Raw genomic sequence first — 26,126 nt, forward strand, 5'->3', positions numbered from 1 at the left:
AACATAGTAAGCACTCAATAAATATCACTGTTGGATTGATTTTGCTGAGCGCTCCGACTGACTCCCAGACTGGCTTCTCCGGTGATGGGTCAAGAGGACCAGAGCCTGGAGAGGTTGCCCCTGACCTTTCATTCATTTATTCAATCATATTTATTGAGTGTTTACTGTGTGCAAAACACTTTACTAAGAGCTTGGGAGAGTACAATGTAAAAATAAACAGACACATTCTTTGCCCACAACAAGCTTACAGTCTATCTAATCAGGCACTCACAGACCTCAACTTTCACGTAACTTTCCCTAACATATGATAGTATTATTGCCATATTCTTGATTGATTTCTCTGAAGTTATGGAAGGCTCACCTCATATAGAAACAAATATTGTCTCTTTCAGTTACTGGTTTATTGAATATTTCAAAGGTGTATTTCTAATTGTACCAGCTGTGCAATAGACAAGGTGGCAACCTTTCTATTTTTGACTCAGTAACTCTAAATTGTCCCTGAGACGATATATAAAATGTTAAAATATGAAATTCTTAACTAAAGAGAAATTCATACAGCACTCTTCTCTCTGCCGGCACTTCATGATGTCCACTACCCATGTCCTCTACCCTGGACAACCTCCTCATTTATTACACCTACAGCCCCAAGGGAACATGATGACCACGAATGAGAGAGTGCGAGCAGCTTGTGCAAATCTCTAGCCCTATAATCAGTTCCTTCTTGCAGCTTCTTGGTCCCCATATAGACCAAAGTTCAGCTATCATTAGCAATGGCAGTTTACAATCTAATGGGGGAGGTAGAGAGAAAATAAATAGAAAAGTAGAAAAGGAGACTGGAAAGATGTCTATGTGGATAAGTTAAATGCATACTTAATTGAGTATGCATGTCTCTCTCCTCTTCTCCACTAGGAAAATCCATGAACTGATCTGTTTCCTAGGCAACACAATCATGTCTAGGCAGAATAATCAATCAACCAGTGGTATTTACTGATTACTTACTATGTGCAGAGCACTGTACAAAGCACTTGGGAAGAGTGCAACAGAATTAGCAGCCAGGTTCCCTGCCTATAACGAGCTTGCAGTGTTTAAAGGGAGAAGGATGGTTATGAAAGTAGAAAATAAATCAAGAAGGCCAGTGTATTAGGCTCCAGCATTCTATTGGCTGCAGTTTGGTATTAGTATTCAAATCAAACTGATGGTTTAAAGAGTTTTAGTGCCACCCAAACTTCTCTTCAGTTGAGAGAACTGATTCTCTCAGAGCATAGGCAGGCATTACGTGGGCGGATGCCCCCACCTCGCTGGACCTCCCAGTGTCTTCACTGAAGAAGCAGCATGACCTAGTGGATAGAGCATGGGTCTGGGAATCAGAAAGACCTGGGTTCTAATCCTGACTCTGCCACTTGTCTCCTGTGTGACCTTGGGTAAGTCACTGAACTTCTCTGGGCCTCAGTTACCTCATCTGTAAAACGGGGATTAAGACCCTGATTATTTTGTATCTACCCCAGTGCTTAGAACAGTGCTAGACACATAGTAAGCGGCTAACAAACACCATGATCATTCCCGCGCACCTAATTCCTTAGCTATTCCACCAGCAATACTTGCAGGCTAGTCTCAACATCAGTGTGAGACGGGATCACAAACAACAAAACACCTCAACAGTCTCTTAGAGTTGAAACTCTGCTAAATTCTAGATGGACGATGAGAATCAAATGGATAATACCTAAAAATTTGCAGTTTGGTGAGCTGAAATTGTGAAAGCAAAGGGGACAGAGGAGATAAAGACACAAATGATTTAGTCTCAGACAATGCTGCTACTCAGCTGTGTGACAGATAGACCAGGGCTTTACACTGCAGTCAAGAAAGGAGCAGGTAAGGGAGCAAAAGTGTAGAGAAATGGTGAGGCAAGAAGACAAAAGAGAAAATGGCTCCAAGTGTTCCAAACAGCAAGCACAACAGCACAACAGAGGATAAAGTTTGTGTGCACACAGTGTGGCTAGATTATGTTCCCATCATGACCTTTTCACCCTCTAGACTGTGAGCTCATTGAGGGCAGGGAATCTATTATTGTACTGTACTCCCCAACCACTTAGAACAGTGTTCTGTGCCCAGTAAGCGCTCCATAAATGCGATTGACTGACTTTTCAGCTTTGCATTTCACCACAACTAAATAAAATTTTTCAGACAATACTAAAGCGTGGAATTTGACTTCTTAACATGAAATTAGAAATTAATGTGTAATCAAGAAAGATCAGCTGCTGATTAAAACTATTTTTATCATTCATCGAATTTCATGATTTTCATAAAATTAAACCAATTTATTTATGAAGCTGTCTCCAAAAGATGAAGACATCCACCACATACTAATCTCTAAGGCAAAGACTAGATTTTTATGGACAATTTCAGGCTGTCCAATAGGAACTGCAAACTCTTCATGCAATCCTAAAATTTTCAGTGATATCATATGTTAATAATTGTGTTTTCAGTCCACTGACATTAATCATTAGTGTTCACTTTTACTCTAAAGATTGCATCTCTCTTCTGTTTAGTTCTAATTGGAAGGATTCTTACATTCATTTGTGATTTTTGTGTCACCGAGATTTGGGAAAACTTTCTCTTTGCTCAGTGTTGAATGTATTACTGCTTTCTGGTCAATCTTTCTTTTATAATTATAGTTTATGCAGCTACTCTGAGATAATGAAATCAATAGCGTAGCCTCCGAGTGTCCTTCTTTCCGGTAGAAAATATTGAATTTACTTAAGTTTCTGACTCATGCTTTGCTTTGTTCTTCCAACCACTCTTGTTCCCAGTCTCCTCAGCACCACAACTTGCATCTCTGTATAACAATAATAATGATAATAATGGTATTTGTTAAGTGCTTACTATGTGCAAAGCACTGTTCTAAGTGCTGGAGGGATACAAGACGATCAGGTTGTCCCAGTGGCGTTCACAGTCTTAGTCCCCATTTTACAGATGAAGTAACTGAGGCACAGAGAAGTGAAGTTTCTTGCCCAAAGTCACACAGCTGACAAGTGGCAGAGTCATGATTAGAACCCATGAGCTCTGACTCCCAAGCTCGTGCTCTTTCCACTGAGCCATGCTGCTTCTCATGTCTGCAAGATCACTGTGGGCAGGGAATCTCTGTTTATTATTGTATTGTACTCTCCCAAGCACTTAGAAGACTGTTCTGTGCACAATAAGCATTCAATAAATGCAACTGGCTGACTGACATTTCAGCTTCACATTTCACCACCACAAAATAAAATTTTTCTGACAATTCGGTATCTACGGATCTGTGATATTAGCAAATATCTATAACCCATGTACTTGAATTCTGTCAGTAAGAGGGTGATTTTAATATTAAGCTTTTAAGGGGTACAGATCCAAGTTCATAGGCCAAATAAGAGAGAGGGTGACTGGTAGCAATAAAGACTTATAATAAGCTTCAATTAATCAATCATATTTATAAAGCACTTACCCATGTGCATAGTACTGTATTAAATGTTTGGGAGAGTACAACACAACAGAAATAGCAGAGATGTTCCCTGCCCATAATGAGCTTACAGTCTAGAGGAGACACGCATGAATATGAATAAAAAAGTAATTTATAATATATAATTTAAAGATATGTACATAAATGTTGTGGGGTTGGGGGTGGGGCAAATATCAAATGTCCAAATGTCATGGTCATTCAATCGCATTAATTCAGCACCTACTGTGTGCTGAGCACTGTACTAAGTGCTTGGGAAAGTACATTAGAACAATAAACAGACACAGTCCCTGCCCAAAATGAGCTTACAGTCTAGAGGGGGAGACAAACAATGATATACATAAATAAGATTAGAGATATGTACATAAGTGTTATGGACCTGGGATGGGGGATGAATAGAAGAGTGAGTCAAAGTGAAGCAAAACAGAGTGGGAAAAGAGGAAAGGAGGGCTTAGTTAGGGAAGACCTCTTGAAGGAGATATGCCTGCAGTACAGCTTTGAAGGTAGGGAGAGTAATTGTCAGTTGGATATGAAAAGGGAGGGCGTTCCAGGACAGAGGCAAGATGGGGGTGATGGATAAGCCGCAAGACACAGACGGCTGGTAGTGCTTTCTACAGTGATGGGGAAGTCAGGGTACAGAGTTTGGGTGAGAAGTTAAAGAGTCCTGTTTTGGACATGTTAAGTTTGAAGTGTCAGCAAGACTGTAAGGTCTCTGTGGGCAGATAATGTGTGTATTATATTGTTATATTGTACTTTCCCTTGATCTTAGTACAATGCTCTACACACAGTAAGTACTCAGTAAACACAACTGACTGACTGACATCTACATAGAGATGTCTTGAAGGCAGGAGAAAATGTGAGACTGCAGAAAGCGAGAGAGATCAGGGCTAGAGATGTAGATTTGAGAATCATCCACATAGAGGTAGTAGGTGAAGCCATGGGAGTGAATGAGCTTTCCAAGGGAGTGGATATAGATATAGAATAGAAGGGGACCCAGAACTGAACATTCAGGAACCCCACAGTTAGGGGATGGAGGCAGAGGAAGAACCTTTAAAATAGATTGAGAATAAACTGCCAGAAAGATAAGAGGAGAATCAGGAGAGAACGGCGTCAGAGAAGCCAAGGTAGGATAATGTTTCTGGAGAGGGGGGTGGTCGACAGAGTCAAAAGCATCTGGGAGGTTGAGGAGGATTAGGATGGAGTAGAGGCTGTTGGATTTGGCAAGAAGGAGATCACTGGTGACTTTTGAGAGGGCAGTTTCAGTGCAGTGAAGGAGATGGAAGCCAGATTGAAGGGGGTCAAGGAGAGAATTGGAGGAGAGGAACTAGAGAGAGTGTGTGTAGTCAACTCCCAATCATTAATATCACCTTCATCTTCCTGAGAACAGAAAAACATTTAAGCATCACCACATTCCCATGATGTAAAGAGACAGGCAAGCACTCCAAATGAAGAAACTGAATCCCAGGAAAGTTAGAGGACTTCAATGATCTCAAAGAGCAGAGCAGTGGCGGAACTGGAATGTAAATTATGTCTGTCCAATAGAGTGTGTACTGGGCCCAGGACCTCCTCCTAAAAATGCCTTTGAATTGGCTAAATCAACTAGAGTGGCCTAGTAGATAGAGCACAGACCTAGGAGTCAGAAGGACCTGGTTCTAATCCCGGCTCCTCCACTTGTCTGATGTGTGACTGTGGGAAAGTCGTTTAACTTCTCTGTGACTCAGTTACCCATCTATAAAATGGGAATGAAAACTGTGAGCTCCTTGTGGGAGCTTGGATTTACCCCAGCACTTAGTACAGTATCTGGCACCCAGTAAGCACTTAACCAATAACAATAATAATAAAAAAATGAGCAAAATCCTTCAATCAGTAATCTACCCATCTAATAGATTCTGTTTGGACCATTCTTCCCCACTGTGATCACGAACCTACCTCAGTTCAAACTAAATTACATGCATCAGTCCATTTCAATCTCCTACATTCAACACTGCCCCATCGCCGGAGATGGACTGAATTTACCCCTTTACAAAATCATTCCAATTATGCCTCTGCACTCTATTTATATTTTTCCAATATTTTCCCAGGTATGAAATTTAGGCTTACAAGCCCTCTCTCTTTTTCAGATCTGTACATTGAATTGGTTCATTTCCATTCATCGCACACTTCACCCCAGCCTCCAGAAATCCATGGAAATGATAGCCAGCATCTTGGGATAACTTTGGCCAATCCCATATTTAATTTATCTTTCATCAAGTCTTCCTAGGGAGCAATTGCAAGGAGGCCAACTCTCAAGATTGATTTTGTCCAAGGCCTCTCAGGACACTCTGTAGTTATCATAGTATAAAATTTAGTTCCACCGAGGTTTCAACATGATTTCACCTGAGCCGATACATTTTAAATATGAATTTTAGCTAAAAAAAAAAGAAGGAAATGTACATCTAATGTTTCAGATAGAATTACTGTCCTAAACAAATCTGTTCGCTCTTTAACAGTGTTTTCATATTGAGCCCTCTGCACCTATTAAATAAAATTTAAAAGATGACACCTAGATAAATTTCATCTTAAACCTTCCTGAGCTGCACACTAGGAATATGTTCTTATTAGGATTGTAACAGTGCTATTTTCATTTTCAAATCTGTGGTATTGACATTACAAACACCATTACCTGAATCTAATTTCCTCCGTTTTTAAGAATAAAAAGAAAAAAGGAAATTTTGGTAGAAAATAATAATAATAATGATGGTACTTGTCAAGTTATTACTATGTCCCAAATACTGTTCTAAGCACTGGGGTAAATACAAGTTAATTGGTCACCATCTCACATGGGGTTCACATTCTTAAACTCCATTTTACAGATGTGGTAACTGAGACCTGGAGAAGTTAAGTGACTTGACTAAGGTCACACAGCAGACATGTGGCAGAGCAGGGGTTAGAAACCAGGTCCTTCTGACTCCCAGACCCGTGATCACTGACCAGAAAAACTACTTCAGACCTCAGTGGTCCCGGGGGCCCCGACTGATTCAGAAAGATGGAGAAGCCCCAAGAGAACTGAGCCTGGACAGGTTTGCCTTTCTCCAGACAAGCTCTGGTCTTGGACTATGTTTTCTACAGTGCAGGGGCATAGTCAACATGCTTTTGTAAAAGGTCAGTTCAATCCATCTACGGCAGATATAGAAGGTGGGTGATTGAGTTGAAGAGATGAAAAGCCTGCCTGAGGTTAGCTCATGATCCTCTGGAGAAGGGAGGTTTGGGCAGACCCTGTGCATGACTGATCGCAGGATTGGGCTCAGAAGTGGGTGAGCAGTGGGTTGCCTTAAGGACACCAATCCAAAACCATTTTCAGGAAGCTGAGGTGGGCCTAGTACTTGTTCTATCAATCAATTTTAATGGTATTTATTGAGTGCTGACTGATAATAATAATGATAATGTCAATTTGGTCAGCACTTTCTACGTGCCAGCCACAGTACTAAATGCGGGAGTGGATACAAGCAAATCGAGTTAGACACAGTCCCTCTCCCATGTGAGGCTCACAGTGTCAACCCCCATTTTACAAAGGAGATAAATAAGGCACAGAAAAGTGAAGTGATTTGTTCAAGGTCACATAGCAGATAAGTATACAGAGCACAGTACTAAATGCTTGGGAGAACACAATAAAACAATATAAGATTCACTCCCTGTCCATAAGAAACCTACCATCTAGAGGGAGAGATAGACATTAATATAAATAAATTACAGATATGTACATCAGTGCCATGGGGTAGAAAAAAAAATGTTATAGAACAAACATGGTTGTTGAAGTCAGTTGAGTTGGGTTCATGACTTCCCTTGGCCGCCTGTCCGCTGAGTGAGGTTATTAAAATTCCTCTACCCCTTTGGAACTCAGTTTCCTAATGATAATGATGATGATAATAATAATAATAATATTTCACCACCATCGTTTTGCCTATGTCCTGTCTCTGGCCCGGAATGCCCTCCCTCCTCAACCCCACAGACAGTTACGCTCTCCGCTTTCAAAGTCTTACTGAAGGTACATCTACTCCAAGGGGCCTTTCCTGACTGAAGCCCCCTTTCCTCTTCTCCCACTCCCCTCTGCATCACATTCCCTCCCCAGACCCTTCAGAACCTACCAACATTATTATTATGAATTAATATATTTCTTTTAATGTCCCCTCTCTAGACTGCAATCTCATTGTGGGCAAGGAATGTAGCTGTTCATTGTTATGTTGTATTCTCCCAAATGCTTAGTAATGATAAGAATAATAATGGTATTTGTTAAGCGCTTACTATGTGCAGAGCACTGTTCTAAATGCTGGGGTACATACAGGATAATCAGATTGTCCCATGTGGGGCTCACATTTTTTAATCCCCATTTTTGCAGATGAGGTAACTGAGGCCCAGAGAAGTGAGGTGACTTGCCCAAGGTCACTCAGAAGACACGTGGTGGAGCCGGGATTCAAACCCAGGACCTCTGACTCCCAATCCCGGGCTGTTTCCACTAAGCCACGCTGCTTCTCCCAAAGTACAGTGCTCTGTAAATAGAAAGTGCTTAATGAATATACCTAAGAATAATAGCATCTGTTAAGCACTTTCTATATATCAAACACTGTGTTAAGGGCTCATCAGATCAGACAGAGTCACTGTCCCCCATGCAGCTGTCTAAGAGTAAGGCGCCGCTGGGCCATGGCTTGCAGCAGGTAGGTCAGTTACTCCCACTCACTGTTCAGTTTCCCTGAGGCCTTGGCCCAAGATCTGGGTCCGATATATATTGGTGTCTCTGATCTCTGAAGAAGCTGTCTTATCTTAGTGACTCTTGGGAAGGCTGAAGGCTTGCCTTGAGTCAAACCTCATTCTCTGTATCCTGGGCTTCCTAACTCCTGCTACCCACCCCTATCAAGCTATCAATCCTTACTGAAGCCTAATTGAATAAACCTTATCGAAGGCACATCTCCTCCAAGAAACCCCTCTTTTCTTCTTCTGCCACTCCTTTCTGCACTGCTCTTATTTGCTCCTTCATTCATCCTCCCTCCCAATCCCTCAGCACACATGTATATATCTGTATATATCTTTAACTTATTGATTTATTTATTTGTATTAATGTCTGTCTCCCCCTCTAGACTGTGAGCTCACTGTAGGCAGGGAACGTGTCTGTTGTTATATTGTACTCTCCCAAGCGCTTAGTAGAGAGCTTTGCACACAGTAAGCACTCAGTAAATATGAAAGAATGAATGAAAACTTTGAACCATGGTATTTACTGAACATTTACTGTGGGCAGAGCACTGTTGTACCAAATGCTTGGGGGAGGACAATACGCTCGGGTTGGTAGACACAAATCCTGCTCACAAGGAGTTTACAGTCTACAATGGAGACGTGAACCAACATAAAGCTGCTGTCAAAATACATGCCGTGATAGTCCCTCGTTTTATTGTAAGCTCTTAAGGAAGGGGGTCACAGTTTTTCTTCCTCTGTACCTTTGGAAAGAAGCATGGTCTAGTGGAAAGAGATTGGGCCTGGGAGTCTGAGAATGTGGGTTCCAATTTCTGCTCTGCCACACGTCTACTGGGAGACCTTGGGCAAGTCACTTCACTTCTCTGAGCCTCAGTTCCTTCATCTTTAAAATGGGGATTAAGACTGTGAGCCCCATGTGGGATGGGGACAGTGTCCAACCTGATTACCTTGCACCTATCCCAACACTTAGAACAGTGCTTGGCACATAGCAAACACTTAAATATTACAATTGTTAATTATTATTATTATTAGTCCTCTGTGCTCCTTAAATGTTTCTGCACTCTGCAGAGTAGATTCAGGGCAATGAGCTTTGCACACAGGGGGAACCCAGTACTGTGCTATGAACACAGTGGTCATCACATGGTAGGCACCCAGCACGAGACTCAATCTAGAGAAGGGGATATTACAATGGACTTTCAGCTCTGATCAAGCAAAGATGGTGTGTCTGGAAAAAGAGGGTGAGTTGTCAAGATGGTGGCATGAGTTCAGCTCCTGGAGAATGGGGATTTTTTTCTTTAGAAATTGGGATTCTATTTTGTTTGCATAGACATGACTCACATCACTTTGACATTCTAGATGATTTGGGGGCTAATTAACAACTCTGACATCTTTTGCCTTTGAATTAATAATGAAACATATTTTACCATGGCCCTGAGGAAATTTGCAAATAATTATAAAAAATGAAAGTTTTCTTGAAAATTGTTATGGAAATGCTAATGAACTTTTAGAAACCCAAGAACAGCTCACGTATCTTGATAAATTCTCCCAAATGTCCTGAACATTAACTTTCCATATTCCAATTTTGCCACTTGGAGTCAAACATCACAAAACAATGCAATGGGAAACAGAGGTTTGTTTCCCTTATGATCTTCTGGAAAAAATAATCAGATTAGTTTTTGAGTTTCCAGCCAATCTCCCTTCTCTGACAGGGTTTAAAATTGGGCTCAGATTGCTTTCAGAAGAGAAATACTGCCAGTATTCTTCTTACCTCTCGTTAATTCTCTGCAAAGTTCCATAACGGAGAATTTTCAAGTCAAGGAACAAGAATAAGCATTTTTAAGGCTCTGGTATTTTTATAGTTGTGCAATCATGTACCCTACTGCGTTAAAGTGACAGGCACACATTTACTCAGAATAGAAATGTTACAGTCCAATAAACCTCACCTCCCTATTCTCCTACTACAACCCAGCCCGCACACTTCCCTTTGCTAATGCCAACCTTCTCACTGTACCTTGAATTTCTCTATCTCACTGACGACCCCTTGTCCACGTCTTCACTCTGGTCTGGAATGCCCTCCCTCCTCGTATTCGACAGACCATGATTTTCCCCCACTTCAAAACCTTATTGAAGGCACATCTCCCCCAAGAGGCCTTCCCTGACTAAACCCTCCTTTGCTCTTCTCCCACTCCCTTCCTCATTGCCTTGACTTACTCCCTTGATTTGTCCTCCAGCTCAACCCCACAGCACTTATATACACATCTGTCATTTATTTATATTAACATCCATCTACCTCTAAACTCTAAGCTTGTTGTGGGCAAGGAATGGGTCTGTTTACTGTTGTATTGTGCTCTCCCAAGTGCTTAGTACAGTGCTCTGCATACAGTAAGCATTCAATAAACAAGACTGCCTGACTGATGGACTAAACACTGGGATGACCAGGTCCACTGCTAAACCACTCTTAGGAGAGGGAGGAGGGAGCCAGGAAAGTCATTTCATGGTGCTCCTCCCTGAAGTGTTAAGCCAAACCAATCAGAAAGCAGGACTGGGGAGGAAGTAGAAGGGGCAGAATGGGGGAAATGGAAGATGCTCTGACATCTTAAAGTGAGGAAGAACTATCCGTGAGCCTGAGAGAGCAAGACTCAAGGAGAGTCTGTGCTGTGGACCTTGTACAGAAAAAGGGCACAGAGAGGGTTCAGAGGGGTTCCCCGGGGATTCAAAATCCAGTCAATCACATTCTTTGAGCACTTACTGTGTGCAGAGCACTGTACTACGGGCTTGGGAAAGTACAATATAACAATATACAGACAAATTCTCTGCCCACAAGGAACTTACAGTCTAGAGAGGGAGACAGACATTAACAAAAATAAATTAAATTACTGTTATGTACATAAGTGCTGTGGGCCCGGGAGGGGGATGAATAATGAGAGGAAGCCAAGGTGACACAGAAAGGAGTAGAAGAAAGGAGGGCCTAGTCAGGGAAGACCTCTTGGAGGAGATGTGCCCCCAATAAGGCTTTAAAGTGGGGAGAGCAATTGTCCATCAGATATGAGGAGGGAGGACGTTCCAAACCAGAAGCAGGGTGAAGGCGAGAGGTCAGAAGAAAGCTAAGACTAGATGGAGGTACAGTAAGAAGGTTGGCATTAGATGAACAATGACCAGTGACTAGAACTTTGGAGGAGTGAGGCTCCTAACTCTGGGGAGAAGAACATGAGCCCTGGGATTCCATCAGAGAAGTTCAGAGGGAGTGCCCTGCCTGCAAGCTTCCTGCAGCCAGCCCTAGGAGTGGGGTGATAGACTAGTTCTTGATGACCAATCACCTTACAAAAGATGCCTCGGATTCAGCCTTAGAAACATAACAGCAAGAAAGGTGCAGGGACCTGGGGCCAGTGAGTAGGTTGCCTCAAAACGTGTTGTAGAAGAATGACAAATCTGGAGGGTTTTAGGTCTCAGTTGAGGCTGACTAGAGTTTGGGAGCACCTGTAGTGACTTCGGGGATTTTTCAGCCAGGAATTAAGGCTGAAAACCCCTTGTAATGTCACAAACCTACACCTGGAAAATTCCATTTCAGATGTCAAGACTCGCTATGTGAGCCATTTTATTTTCTTCTGTAATAATAATTTTGGTATTTGTTAAGCACTTACTGTGTGCCAAGCACTGTTCTAACCACTGGGGTAGATACAAGGTAATCAGGTTGTCCCACATGGGCCTCACAGTCTTCATCCCCATTTTACAGGTGAGGTAACTGAGGCACAGAGAAGTGAAGTGGCTTGCCCAAGGTCACACAGCAGACAAATGGCAGAGCTGGCATTAGAGCCAGGTTCTCTGCCTCTTCAACCCATGTTTTCTCCGCAAGCCACATAATAATAATAATAATAATGTTGGTATTTGTTAAGCGCTTACTATGTGCCAAGCACTGTTCTAAGTGCTGAGGGAGATACAGAGTAATCAGCTTGTCCCATGTGAGGCTCACAGTCTTCATCCCCATTTTACAGATGAGGTAACTGAGGCAGCGTGGCTCAGTGGAAAGAGCACGGGCTTTGGAGTGAGGGCTCATGAGTTCGAATCCCAGCTCTGCCACTTGTCGGCTGTGTGACTGTGGGCAAGTCACTTAACTTCTCTGTGCCTCAGTTCCCTCATCTGTAAAATGGGGATTAAGACTGTGAGCCCCACGTGGGACAAGCTGATTCCCCTATGTCTACCCCAGGGCTTAGAACAGTGCTCGGCACATAGTGAGCGCTTAACAAATACCAACATTATTATTATTATTATGAGGCACCAAGAAGTCAAGTGACTTGCCCAGGGTCACACAGCAGACAAGCGGTGGAGCGGGGATTAGAACCTGTGACCTTTGACTCCAAAGCTCATTCTCTTTCCACTGAGCCACGCTGCTTCTCACATGGCTTCTCCTATACTGGAGCTAGGGTTTCCCACAGCTTATCTGAAATCCAGTGGAGCAGAGGTTTGGACAGCAGGATGGGAAGCCAAGGAGGCAGGGAGATGAATCGATATGGAAGATGACAGTAGTGTCTACACCCTACCCAGGCCCATCAGAGCAGGAAAGGAAAGAACAGAAAAATGCTGTAAATGGAGAAGCCAACAAATCGGAAAGGGAGTGAAAACAAAATACAAAAACAAAACAAAACAAAACAAAAAAAACAGTGACATCAACACTAATTGGACCAGGGCCACATATGTATTTCTATTCTCTCCTATGATTGTTGCCTTGTGTGTTTGTGTGTGTCTGTCTGTCTCTGCATGAGAATGTGTGCAGGGATCCATAATTCTATTAACCAAATAATTGTGTTAACACAAGTCCCAAGGTCAGTGGTGTCAAATGTAGCCATAAAAGGGTTATTTCCCACTCTGAGTCTGATCAAATCAACTTTTCCCTACATTACCAGACTTCTGTTTTTTATTTTTCAATTTTATTGCTCTAGTATTTTATTGTTGCTACTCCCCAGAAGAATTTGTGTGTGTGTGTGTGCATTAGTTTAATCTGTACTGCAAGTGAAAAAGAACAAGTGCTGTAAGAGGAAAGGATTTTACTGAGGATAACGTTTATTATCCCCGAAATGGGCTGTAATCTAAAATGACCTCTAGATCTCTAACCATATTTGCTGCCCCAAATTCTGACACACTGAAATCAAAGGCAAGGACGTTCACCATCTAGGCTGCATTTGGGGAATTTGATCTATCAAAGTACAGCTGCAATTATACTACCCAAAACTAAACTGTAGTCCCGGCCTGAGTCCAAATGACTTAAATTTTACCAAGCTGAGATCTAGAGAGCCAGGGGCAGAACCAGTCTTGATAAGCCAACATTTTTCAGACTTCAATCAATTTTAGGTCTTCAATCAGCCTCAAATGCACAGAGAATTTGAAATGATGAGTAGCATTCTATTTCCTTTGGGATGTTCACCTGGGGTTTGAAGGGACATACAACTATAGTAGAACTTTGGACAGTGGATGACTCCAGAAGGAAATCAATCAGTTAATCAATTGAATTTATTAAGTTCTTTCTATGTGCAGAGCATTGTACTAAGCACTTGGGAGAATGGGCCACAACGGAATTAGGAGATGCCTTCCCTGCTCATAATAGGCTTACAGTTTAGAGAGGAAGAGAGACATTAATATGAATGAATAAGTAATTTATGGTATATAATTTAAAGATATGTATATAAGCTGTGTGGGGTTGAGGGTGGACCATCCAAAGGTCAAAAATGGAAGTGCATAGATGATGCAGAAGGGAGAGCAAGCCTGGGAAAATAGGGCTTAATCAGGGAAAAGCCTCCCCCACATCTCTGGGGGAGATAGGACCTTAAGAATACTTTGAAGATGATCTGGAGTATATGGAGGGGAAGGGATGTCCAGGCTAGGTGGAGGACATGAGAAAGGGGGTGGCAGTAAAATAGATGAGATGGGGCACAGTGTGTAAGCTGGTGCCAGAGGAGCAGAATGCGAGGGCTGGGCTGTGGTAGGAGATCAGTAAGGTAAGGTAGGATGGGACAAGCTTACTGAGTGATTTAAAGTCAATGCTAAGGGGTTTCTGTTTTATGCAGAGGTGGATGGGAAGTCACTGTGAGTTCCTGAGTGGGGAAAGTTTTTGTCGATAAATGGTTCATGCAGCAGAGTGAAGTATGGATTTAAATGGAGAAAAGCTGGAGGCTGGGAAGTCAGCAAGAAAGCAGGTGTAGTAGTCAAGGTGGGATATGATAAGTGAATGGATCAGCAAAGTAGCAGTTTGGATGGAGAGGAAAGGGCAGATACGAGCAATGTTGTGAAGGTAGAATTGACAGGATTTGGTGGCAGATTGAGTATGTGGGTGGAATAAGAAAGATGAGTCGAGAGCAACTCCAAGGTAATGGGCTTGTGAGGGAGGGAGGATAGTGATATTGTCTATAGTGATGGGAAAGGCAGGGAAAGAACAGGGTTTGGGTGGGAAGATAAAGAGTTCTGTTTTAGACATGTTAAATTTGAGGCGATAGGAGGACATCAAAGTGATATGTCTTAAAGGCAGGAGGGAATGAGAGATTGGAGGGAAGGAGAGAGGTCAGGGCTGGAAATGTAGATTTGGGAATCATCTGCATAGATATGGTAATTGAAACTATAGAAGTGAATGAGTTCTTCAAGGGAGTGGATGTAGAGAAGGAATATAAGGGGACCTAGAACTGAACCTTGAAGGACTCCCACTGTCAGAAGGTGAGAGGCAGAGGAGAAGCCAGCAAAAGAGACTAAGAAGAAGTGGTCAGAAAGATAGGAGGGGAACCAAGAGAGGACAGTGTCAGTGAATCCAAGGTTGGATAGAGTTTCAAGGAGAAAGGCATGGTGTACAGTGACCAGGGCTGCTGAGAGATCTAGGCAAATCACTAGTTACCTCAGAGAGGTCTTTCTTTTGTAGTGAAGGGGGTAAAGCCAGACTGGAGGAGATCTAGGAGAGAATTGGAGGACAGGAAGTGGTGACAGCAAGTGTAAACAACTCTTTCAAGAAATTTGGAGAGAAATGGTAGGATGGAGACAGGGAGATAACTGGAGAGAGCCATGGGGTCAAGAGAGGGGTTTTTTTTGTTGTTGTTTCTTTTGTTTTTTTAAGATAGGGGAGTCATAAGCATGTTTGAAAGCAGTGGAGGAGAAGCTGTTAGAAAATAACAGTCACTTGAAGATGGCAGTCAAGGAGGGAAAAGGGGAGGAGTTGAGTGTTTTAAAAAGGTATGAAGGGATTGTGTCAGAAGCACAGGTAGAGGAGGTAGATTTAGAGAGGAGCTGAGGGATTTCATCTTGCATTACTGCAGGGAAAATAGGGAGAGTCAAAAGGGTGGTGGAGGAGGAGGGGATTGGAGAGGGGCTGGGGAGATTTTAGGGAGATCATAACTCATAGTTTCAATTTTGCTGATGAAATTTGTGGCCAGGTCATTAGGGAAAAGAGATGGGGGGGTAGGGGGAGCAGGAAGTTTAAGAAGGCAGTCAAATGTCTGGAGCATTAAATAGTGAGGGCAGTGGGAGTGAATTAGGAAGGAGAAATATTGTTGTTGGGCAGAGGAGAGGGCCAAAATGAAGCAGGTAAGAATGACTTTAAGATGGGTAAGGTCAGAGAGTTGTCTGGATTTCCTCCACTGCTCCATAGCTCAGGCACAAGAGCAGAGGAAGTGGTCTGTGGAAGTGAACCAGGGTTGTAGGTTAGTGGTACGAGACTGGTGGAGGGACAGGGGAGCAATGGAGTTCAGTTCAGGGAAGTGGGTGATTTTGAGTGTGTCGATTTGTGTTTCAGGAGAAGGTAGTTTGGGTATGAAGATCAAATTGGGTAGGATGGCTGTAGAATAGTGGAAGAGGACAAAAGAACAGCGGTCTCTGTGGGGGGAAAACAAAGATTTATGGGGGGGGGGGTGTTGTATGGGAAAGAGAGCAGGTGAGGAGGTGGTGAGCAGATAGAGGAATTTCAGAACCGGGGAGGGTAGAGTTTGAAAAGTTCCTGGAGATTATAAGGTCAAGTGTGTGCCCAGGTTGGTGAGTTTGGGAGGTGGGGTGGAGCAGAAGGTCACCGGAGTAAAGGAACGAGAGGAGATGGACAGGGGAAGGATCAGAGGGGACATCCACATGAATATGAAGACCCCAAAGTTCACTGTGGGGATGGAGATGAGAGAGGAATGCAAAAAAGGGATCAAAATGGTTGAAGAAGTTGGAGGCGACACCTGGGGGTGCTGGTAGATGACTGTTACTAGAATATGGAGTGGGTGGTAGAGACAGATGATGTGGGCTTCGAAGAAAGGGAAAGAGAGGGATGGGGGAGGTGGAATGGTGCGAATATGACACTGGGGTGTGAGAAGGAAGCCAACACCGCCTCCTTTCCCAGTGAGCCTGGGGGAGTGGAAGAAGATGAGTCCCCCTTAAGAGAGAGTGGCAGGGGAGACCACGTCATCTGGGGAGAGCTGGGTTTCAGGGAAGGTGAGGAGGGGCAGTGACGGGGTCAGGAACAGGTCAGTAATTAAGGGACGTTTTGCCATGATGGAGCAGGGGGTTCTACAGGCCACACCTGTCTGAGGCTATGGTAGGGGGTGGGGGGGGGGATGATATGAGGAGTAGGAAGGGTTTGAATGAGGAGTAGGTGGGGGCCGGGGGTGTTGGGGAGATGAGGGGTGGTTCTGGGACAGGATGACAGGGATAGGGTGAGGGAGGGAGATAGCAAGAAGTGGGGAGTGATTGAATGGGAATAAACTGAGGAGGGCTGGCCTGTGGGAAGGGGGATGATACAAGCCTGGAGACCCCCACTTCCCTGCTTCAGGTCACCCAGAAAATGGGGAAGGGGTTTTGTCTACTGACTGCGTTTCACCCTCCCAAGAGTTTAGTACCGTGCTCTGCGCAAAATGAGTGCTCAATAAATACATGGATCCTTCACATAAGTGCCCCATACCCAGCCAGTTGTCTGGAGCAGCTCCTAAGGTGGTTTCAATAAACATCGTCCAGTGGATAGGTCACTATGCTGGGGAGGGAGGGCGGGAGGGCCAATCAATCAGTCAGTGGTATTTACTGACTGCTTACTGCATACAGAGCACTGAACTAAGTACTTGGGAAAGTACAATTTAGCAGAATCAGCAGACACTTTCTCTCCAGGGGAAAATATAGAGAAAGTAGAAGAATCAACTTCTCCTGAAGAGAAAAAAACAACTGAAGAAAAGGATAGATGGTACCTGAAAAGTAATGACCTGAAAAAGGAGGTTGGCTCTTAGAGAGAGATGTTGGCCTCATTTCCTGCCTGTGAGAGCAATCCCCAGCACAGAGAAAATTGTGGGCTGCAGATTCAGGAATAAGTCTCAAGTGTTGATAGGGATAATCTTGCTTCCAAACAAGCCCGCTGGCCACACCAGAGACCCAGACAGACGTCACTCTCCATCGCCAACCCTTCCCGGACCCCCCCTTGATGGTTCGACGGTAGATGACTGGATACCGCCCTTCTCTTTTTCTCCTATGTCAATTCTGTTTTCATGAATCTTTCTTCACCTTGTCCTGCTGCCTGACTCCCTTCCCATAGTCTGGGTCAGTCAATCGATCGAAGGAATTTTGGGAGCAGTTATTCTTGCAGCGCAACTATCTTTAATGTTATTGCAGTGTCTTATTGTTTCATCACTCCCGATGGGTCTGATTCCGATTCCCTGCTCCCTCACTTATATTCTTATGTGGTGTGGTTCTTGAGGCCCAGGGACTCACAATTGATGGCTCCATTAAAAGGTGAGACAGAAGTTCCTGGAGGCCACTACCTACCTGTTTGAGGGACTGAGGAATGGGGGAAAGGGAGACAGGGACCGGATATACCTGCTCAGATTTATTCTCCCAAGAGCTTAGTACAGGACTCTGCCCAAAGTAAGTGCTCAGTGCATAGAGCAATATAATACACATAAAACCTGCTTAAGAAGAATATCATTCCTATTACTACTAAAGAGCAATCAACCAATCAATCAGTGATATTTACTGAGCATTTGGTGTGTTCAGAGCACTGTACTAAATGCTTGGGAGAGTACTATAGAGTCTGTAATGATACTACTAATAATTATGGTATTTGTTAAGTGCTTACTATATGCCAGGCACTGAACTAAACACTGGTGTGGAAACCAAGCAGATGGGCATGCACACAGTCCCTGTCCCATGTGGGGCTCACAGTCTCAATCCCCATTTTACAGATGAGGTAACTGAGGCCCAGAGAAGTGAAGTGACTTGCCCACAGCAGACAAGTGGCAGAGCGGGATTAGAACCCATGCCCTTCTTACTCCCAGGCTTGTGCTCTATCCACTATTCCATGCTGCTTCCCTTTGTAGACTTGGTCCCTTCCTTCAAGGAACTTACAATCTAGTGGAATCAATCAAGTAACGGAGCACTTACTGCATTTACTCAAGCACTTACTTAAGCACATACTGTGTACAGAAGCTACAGAAGCTCTGTACTGTGTACAGAGCTAAGTGATTAATAATAATAATAATAATGTTGGTATTTGTTAAGCGCTTACTATGTGCTGAGCACTGCTCTAAGCGCTGGGGTAGACACAGGGGAATCAGATTGTCCCACGTGGGGCTCACAGTCTTAATCCCCATTTTACAGATGAGGGAACTGAGGCACAGAGAAGTTAAGTGACTTGCCCACAGTCACACAGCTGACAAGTGGCAGAGCCGGGATTCGAACTCATGACCTCTGACTCCAAAGCCCATGGTCTTTCCACTGAGCCACGCAGCTTCTCTAAAGTACAATGGAGTTAATTCATTCAATCATATTTATTGAGCACTTACTGTGTGCAGAGCACTGTACTAAGTGCTTGGGAGAGTACAATTCGGCAACAACTGACATGATCCCTGCCCACAAGGAGCTCGTGGTCCAGAGGGATGCCCCTTGGCAAAGCCCAGTAGTCTCCAGTGGCCCAATGTGTCTGTTTATTGTTATAGAGTATTCTCCCAAGTGCTTAGTACAGTGCTCTGAACACAGTAAGTGCTCAATAAATTCAATTGAATGAATGAATGATGACAAAGAACTGACCCCCTCTCCGCTGTGATGGGGGGAGCAACTGCTTTGCAAAGGCCCTCTGGGATCTGGGAAGGCAAACCAATCGATCAACCAATCAGTGGAATTTATTGAGTGCTTACTATGCACAGAGCTAAGTGCTTGGGAGAGTACAACACATACAGAATTGGTAGACCCAACCTTGGCCACAAGGAGCTTGCAGTTTAAAAACAATGATGATGATGATGATGGCATTTGTTAAGGGCTTACTATGTGTCAAGCACTGTTCTAGGCTCTGGGGTAGATAGAAGCTAACCAAGTTGGACACAGTCCATGTCCCCTATTTTACAGATGAGCAAACTGAGGCACAGAGAAGTGAAGTGACTTGCTCAAGGTCACACAGCAGACAAATGGCGTAGCCGGAATTAGAACCCAGGTCTTTACAACTCCCAGGCTGTGCTCTCCCCTCTAGGCCAAGCTTTATCAGCTGGTGTATTAAAACACTTCTTCTCTCACTTTGAAAGTAGTAAGGTGCTAGGCTTTGCTACTGTCCCCTACTCTTCCACTAATTGACAGGAACAGGGAGATACATTTTTGCCTCCTGATTTCAAGATGAAATATGACTGTCTCTGTGAATTTTTATTTTTTGCTCTTTGAAGCCTGTCTCATTAAGCCATATGGGAAAGTGGAAAGATGACTGAAGAACCTATTTTTTCCAGCTTTGTTTCTGTCACTGCTATTAATGGTTATTGATGAGCAAATTGTGCCCTCAAAATATGTGTAAAGAAAAACATTAAGAAAAGACCAGAATTTTAACTCTCTTCTCATGCTTCTCAAATCCTGAGATTGTTTATTTACCTTTTTGTGCTGTTCCTACTGTAACACAATGACAGCCTCTCAATCATCCTGTCTCCTGTTTTGCACACCAATTCATCTCTTTGGCCAATGGTAAAAAATGGATTTGCTTATCGATGATGGCTTTGGTTGGTGCAGTGGGAGGGAAACACAGTGAGAATGGACACGTATGCAACAGGTGATCGATAAATGTCAACAGTTGTAGCAGGAGGGCAAATACGTAGGCTAGGGCAAGACCTGTGGAGGAAGGCAAATCCTAAAAGAGCCTTCTTCACCCAGCCACCACCAAGCAGCTGTTCATAGCTGCCAGCTTCAGGCTCAGGGCCCAACCCGAGCTTGATGTGGACAGGGAGTGTGTCTGTTATATTTTTATACTTTACTCTCCGAAGTGCTTTGTATAGTGCTCTGCACCGAAGAAGCGCTCAGTAAATACAATTGCTTGATTAATTGACAGGAATCGCCTTCCTTTTCCCTACCTCACCACTCCAAGACTCTCAGTCTGACTCAGAACTGGAGGTGAATTGTTCTTAAGTCTTTTCTCCTAGGAAAAGAAGGCCAGGGTATAAGAAATAACTGAAAACATATTTGGGGACATTACTGTGTGCTATTTACTGATTAACTTAGCCTATTATATCTTGCTGAAACAATCATTTCTATATGGCTCATATCTAGACTGCAAGCTCGTTGTGGGCAGGGTATGTGTCTGTTTTATTGCTAGAGTGTACTTTCCCAAGCACTTAGTACAGTGCTTGGCACACAGGAAGCACTCAATAAGTACGGTTGAATGAATGAAAGAATGAATGGTTTTCTTCATGATGAGAAACAGCAATTCTAAGAGTGACCGCCACATGAACTGGAGATTCATTTCTCTTCAACAGTAAGTTACTCACAACAGAAGATGCCTAAGGCAGCTTGCTTCAGCGAAGTACAGAACAGCTGTTCAGAAGTTAAACACATCAACACAAAACAAAAATCAATACAGCCCTATTAGCGTTCAAAATAATTGTTAAGCAACTGCCTGTGCTTCCCAGAAATTTCTATGAAGACGAAATCGAGAAAATCTTGTTAAACATTTAGACCTTAACATGACCCAGTCCTCGGTCTTGATAATGAAGCTGGCCTGAAAGTCCTGACAGGAATAAGGACTTAGAAAAAAGGTCTATGTTCCAACAAGAGTCAGACTCTAAAAATAAAATATGATCTAGGTTGAAAATAGCATCCAAATGCTCCTTCCTGTCGGAAATGGAATCCTGATCATGAGAAAACCCTACAAGGTACTTGTGCTCCGGCTATCACAGATTGATCTGAGGCACTCTATTTGAAAGACATGGTCCCATCCACCCAAATGGAAAATAGTATTTTATACGAACTACTGAAAATAATATATTTAAAAAAAAATGTTCAGCAGCATGGTGTCTTGACGATCCAATGAAAAACTGGAGAAATGAATATTAGGGTAGTCCAGGGTGGATGGCGGGGGCGGAGGGGGGTGGTATTTCTGTTTAATAATGCATCTGTAGTTAACAATTTACTTGCTTTTTCTCCATTTCATTCAATCTCTACCACTTTGAGCCTAGTCACAGTCCTCAAATGTCAAAAACGTATTAAGTTCTTGCCTGCTACCACAAACTGACCATAACTAAATCTCTCAGCTTGGTTATTGTTCCAAATCAAGTCCTGATTCCAGTCACCTAACTTCACACCCAATAAAATACCTTCAGTCGAAGGGAAGCTAGAGAAGCAGCATGGCATAGTGGATAGAGGCAGAAGGTAGAAGGTCATGGGTTCTAATTCTGGTTCCACCTTAAGTCTGATGTGTGACCTTGAGCAAGTTACTTCACTTCTCTGGGCCTCAGTTACCTCATCTGTAAAATGGGGATTGAGACTGTGAGCTCCATGTAGGACAAGGCCTGTGTCCAACATGATTTGCTTGTATCTACTCAGCACTTAGTACAGTGCTTGACACATAGTAAGTGCTTAACAAATACCAGCCATAATCATTTGATTAATACCATTATTATTATTACTATTATCAGAAGTTCATCAGGAGAAACTTGGGTTGGGAGTAGGGAAAGATGGGTACAAAGAGTAAATTGGGCACGAAAGAGTAAGCATCATATAATTTCACTCTCCTCTAGACTCTAAGATCCTCATGGGCAGGGAAAATGTCTATAACTCTGTTATAGTGTATTCTCCCCCAAGTGCTGAGTACAGTGCTCTGCACTCAGTAGGTGCTCAATAAATACCATTGATTGATTTACTGATTATCCAGAAAAGCCTGTTCATGATAAATCATCATCATTAGTTGTATTTACTGTGTGCTCACTATGAGCCAAGGACTTTCGTGAGCACTCGGGAGAACACAATACTATAGAGTTGGCAGACCCTTTCCCTGTCTACTGCAATAACCCCATGTTCAAAGAGCACAAAGAAGTGGCAATCATTCCAGTTATTTTTCTCCAGATACAAGGTCAATATATCCTTGAGCTATGACCTAAAATGTCTCACTTTATTTCTCCTCAACTCCTGATCTTGTCAGAATCTCTGGTCAAGTGGAACCGTTCCTTCCCCACTATGGCCTGCTGAGCTGGTCAGTCAGTCAATCATATTCACTGAGCTCTTGCTAGGTGCAGAGCCCTGTAATAAGTGCTTGGGAGAGGACAATACAACAATAAACAGACAACTTCCCTGCCACAACAAGCTTACAGTTTAGAGGGGGAGACATGTTAATGTAAATAAATTACAGATATGTACACAAGTGCTGTGGGCCTGGGAGAAAGCAAGTCAAGGTGAAGCAGAAGGGAGTGTGGAAAGAGGAAAGGAGGGCTTAGGGAAGGCCTCTTGAAGGAGATGAGCCTTTAATAATGATAATAATAATAATAATGATGGCATTCGTTAAGCACTTACTATATGGCAAACACTGTTCTAAGCACTGGGGGGATACAAGGTAATCAGGTTGTCCCACGTGGGGCTCACAGTCTTAATCCCCATTTTACAGATGAGGCAACTGAGGCACGGAGAAGTTAAGTGACTTGCCCAAAGTCACACAGCTGACAAGTGGTGGAGCAGGGATTAGAACCCATGACCTCTGACTCCCAAGCCCGGACTTTTTCGACTGAGCAACGCTGCTTCTCAATAAGACTCTGAAGGTGGGTGGAGAGTGATTGCCTGTCAAGTATGAGGAGGGAGGGTGTCCCAGGACAGAGGCAGGAAGCAGGCAAGAGGTTGGTGCCAAAATAGACAAAATCAAGGTAAGGTGAGAAAATTAGCATTAGAGGAGTGAAGTGTGTGGCCTGGGTGGTAGTAGGAGAGAAACAAGGTGAGGTAGGGGGGAGCAAGGGGAATGAGTGCTTTAAAGCCAATGGTGAAGAGTTTGTGTTCATTGGAAGTTATCGAGGAGTGGGGAAACATGACCTGAACATCTTTATTAAAAAGTGATCCAGGCAGTAGAGTGAAGTATGGACTGGAGTTGGAGTAGGCAGTAGTCTGGAAATTCAGCAAAGAGGTTGATACAGTAATCAAGGTCGGATATGGTAAGTGTTTGGATTAATGCAGTCACAGTTTGGATGGAGAGGAAAGGGCAATTTTAGCAATGTTGTGCAGGTAGAACTGACAGGATTTAGTGATGAATTGAATATGTGGTCTTACAGCAACTGTCATCTCTGAACAGTCCAGGCTAGATCTCATTGTTTGTAATTCACTATACCTTTAAAACCTTTGTACTGTCCTCCCAACTAGAGTATCATAATAGTGAGCTGTATAGGACAATGGGAATTACGGAGCGATCATTTCAGAATATTGGATCTTCTGAAAAGCTACAATTTCTCTGAACAGTAAATATTTCACCTGTGTGCCCCAATGTAAGGGAGCGCGTTCTCTCTCTCTCTCTCTCTCTCTCTCTCTCTCTCTCTCTCTCTCTCTCTCACAAGTGCCAGAGTGTTCACTGAGCATTTTCCCGATTTAATTTCTTTCAAATTAATTTCCAAGTGCACTAACAATGAGTGACGCCTGTCCCTCAGTCACGGAGGAGGAACAGACTTTCAGTAATAGGTTGGCCCCGTGTTTCCCCTCAGTCAAGTACAAAACCTCCAAACCAAATTCCCTCCTCCTACCACCTCTTTTTCCCCTTAAAGCCTCCTTTATTTTTTCAAGATTTTGGACCATATGTTGGGAGGAGAATTTCTAAGTACCCATTTCCCCTTGCTAAGCAGGGATGTCTAATTTACTGTAAACACATTTGTGATTTCCATTATCTTCCATTTCAGTAACCCAACATCTTAAAAATGCAGGCCATGACTCTTAGAAAGTAAATGACTCAATGTTCTCTTCTATCTCCTGGAGAGATGACGCCTCCTTTTTCATCCAGACAAGGAAACATGAGAAGTTTACAATCTGTGACAATTCTTCGATTTGTGGGGTGAAGAAACAGATGCTCTATACTGTTTTCCTTGACAAGTAGCTCAAACATAAATTAAACATAACAAAAAATATTTTCCCTTGCTTGTCTCCTACCATGAGATTGCCTGCCTGCCAAGAATACCATTAAGTCCTCCAGAAACCCTATAGAACATTTAAGCCATGTTCCCAAAATCTGACAATATCTTGCCATATAAAGCCTTGTAAAAGATTGAATTTATAATGAGCTCCCCCCCCCCCAACTATGAGCTATGTGCTGGGCTCAGGAGCTTTTGGTAGTTTAATATTTAGTCTTTGTACCCTCCAAATATTTCTTTCCTGCTACAGCTGACACTGCAGCATTACATTAACTACAGATACCAAACCATTTCACATTTCTCTCTCTCATGTAGTCTCATGTTAAAGGAACATTCTCTCAGGTGGATGAATGATTCACCCCCACAAATGATTTGCATATACAATTTATTTAAAAGACAAATGTAGGAAAATTAAACTTTCCAGTTCACACTGCTCCCTTAAGTGAAGAAGCCAGTAGAATATGTGTATCTACTTACTACTCCCCACCCTTGATGAAATTACCTCTTCTCTCAGTTTACAGATGGTTCTGTCCTTGCTGGTTTGAGAATCAGCCATATCCTCTCTAGCTTCAGGAATCCTCCCCACTTCATTCTGATGAAGGCCATGAAGTATGTTGAACTGAAAAACAGATTAAAGTGACTCAGTAAAGGAGGTCTCAAAGTGGGCTCCCAGATCATTTTCTTAGTGGAAAAAGTTGACTATGTTCTCCGCACAAGTGGTTTTAGTTAATCAGTGGTGACTGAATGCTTACTGTGTATACAGCATTGTTCTGTTTGGGAAAGTACAATATGATAGGGTTGATAGGAGCGATTCCTGACTACAAGGATTTTCCAGTCTATGGAGGGAGAGGGATATTAAATAGATCAGGGGTAATAATAATAATAATAATGATGGCATTTGTTTAGCACTTACTATGTGCCAAGCACTGTTCTAAGCATTGAGGTAGATACAAGGTACTCAGGTTGTCCCACGTGGGGCTCACAGTCTTGATCCTCATTTTACAGATGAGGGAACTGAGGCACAGAGAAGTGAAGTGACTCGGCCAAGGTCACACAGCCGAGTGGTGGAGTCAGGATTAGAACCCACAACCTCTGACTCCCAAGCCTGGGCTCTTGGCATTAGGTCAAGTAAGGGAAATAATAGTGGAATAATGAAATGTGCCTAAGTATTGGGATGAGTATAAAGTGTCTAAGGGGCGCACAGACAAGAGCAGAGTTGATTCAGAGGGGAGGGAATATAGGGGAAATGAGGACTTAGTCTAGGAAGGCCTCTTGGAGGAGTGGTGATTTTAGGAGTATTTGGAGGTGGGGAGAAAAATGGACCTTTGGCTGTGAAGGGGATGAGGGAAGCTCCAGGTTCAAAGGAGGCAAGGGGTCAGGAGGCAGGATAGATGACTTTTCAGGACCTTTTTACTTACAAATTTAAATGCATCAATTTCCCATCAATAGCCTGGGGAATTTTATTTGCAGTTATGATCTGATAAGAATGTTTTTATGCTTAATGACCCACAGAATAAGATTGCAGTGCAAACATGTTCTGTACATGGTTAAGCATGCAAACAAAGACCTTGTGACTGTGGTGCCGACAGATA

At 43.1% G+C, this 26,126-nt stretch overlaps 1 protein-coding gene across 1 annotated transcript in view; it reads right to left on the reverse strand.

Moving 5' to 3' along the window:
• CCDC102B (coiled-coil domain containing 102B) overlaps window positions 1-26,126 on the reverse strand; it is a 448,125-nt gene that overhangs the window by 335,349 nt on the left and 86,650 nt on the right. The window contains exon 4 of the mRNA XM_029064699.2: window positions 25,037-25,153. Coding sequence (XP_028920532.1) covers window positions 25,037-25,153 — 117 coding nt within the window. The remainder of the gene's footprint in view (window positions 1-25,036; window positions 25,154-26,126) is intronic.

Source organism: Ornithorhynchus anatinus, chromosome 5 (assembly GCF_004115215.2).
Source record: "Ornithorhynchus anatinus isolate Pmale09 chromosome 5, mOrnAna1.pri.v4, whole genome shotgun sequence".
Classification (NCBI taxonomy): domain Eukaryota; kingdom Metazoa; phylum Chordata; class Mammalia; order Monotremata; family Ornithorhynchidae; genus Ornithorhynchus; species Ornithorhynchus anatinus.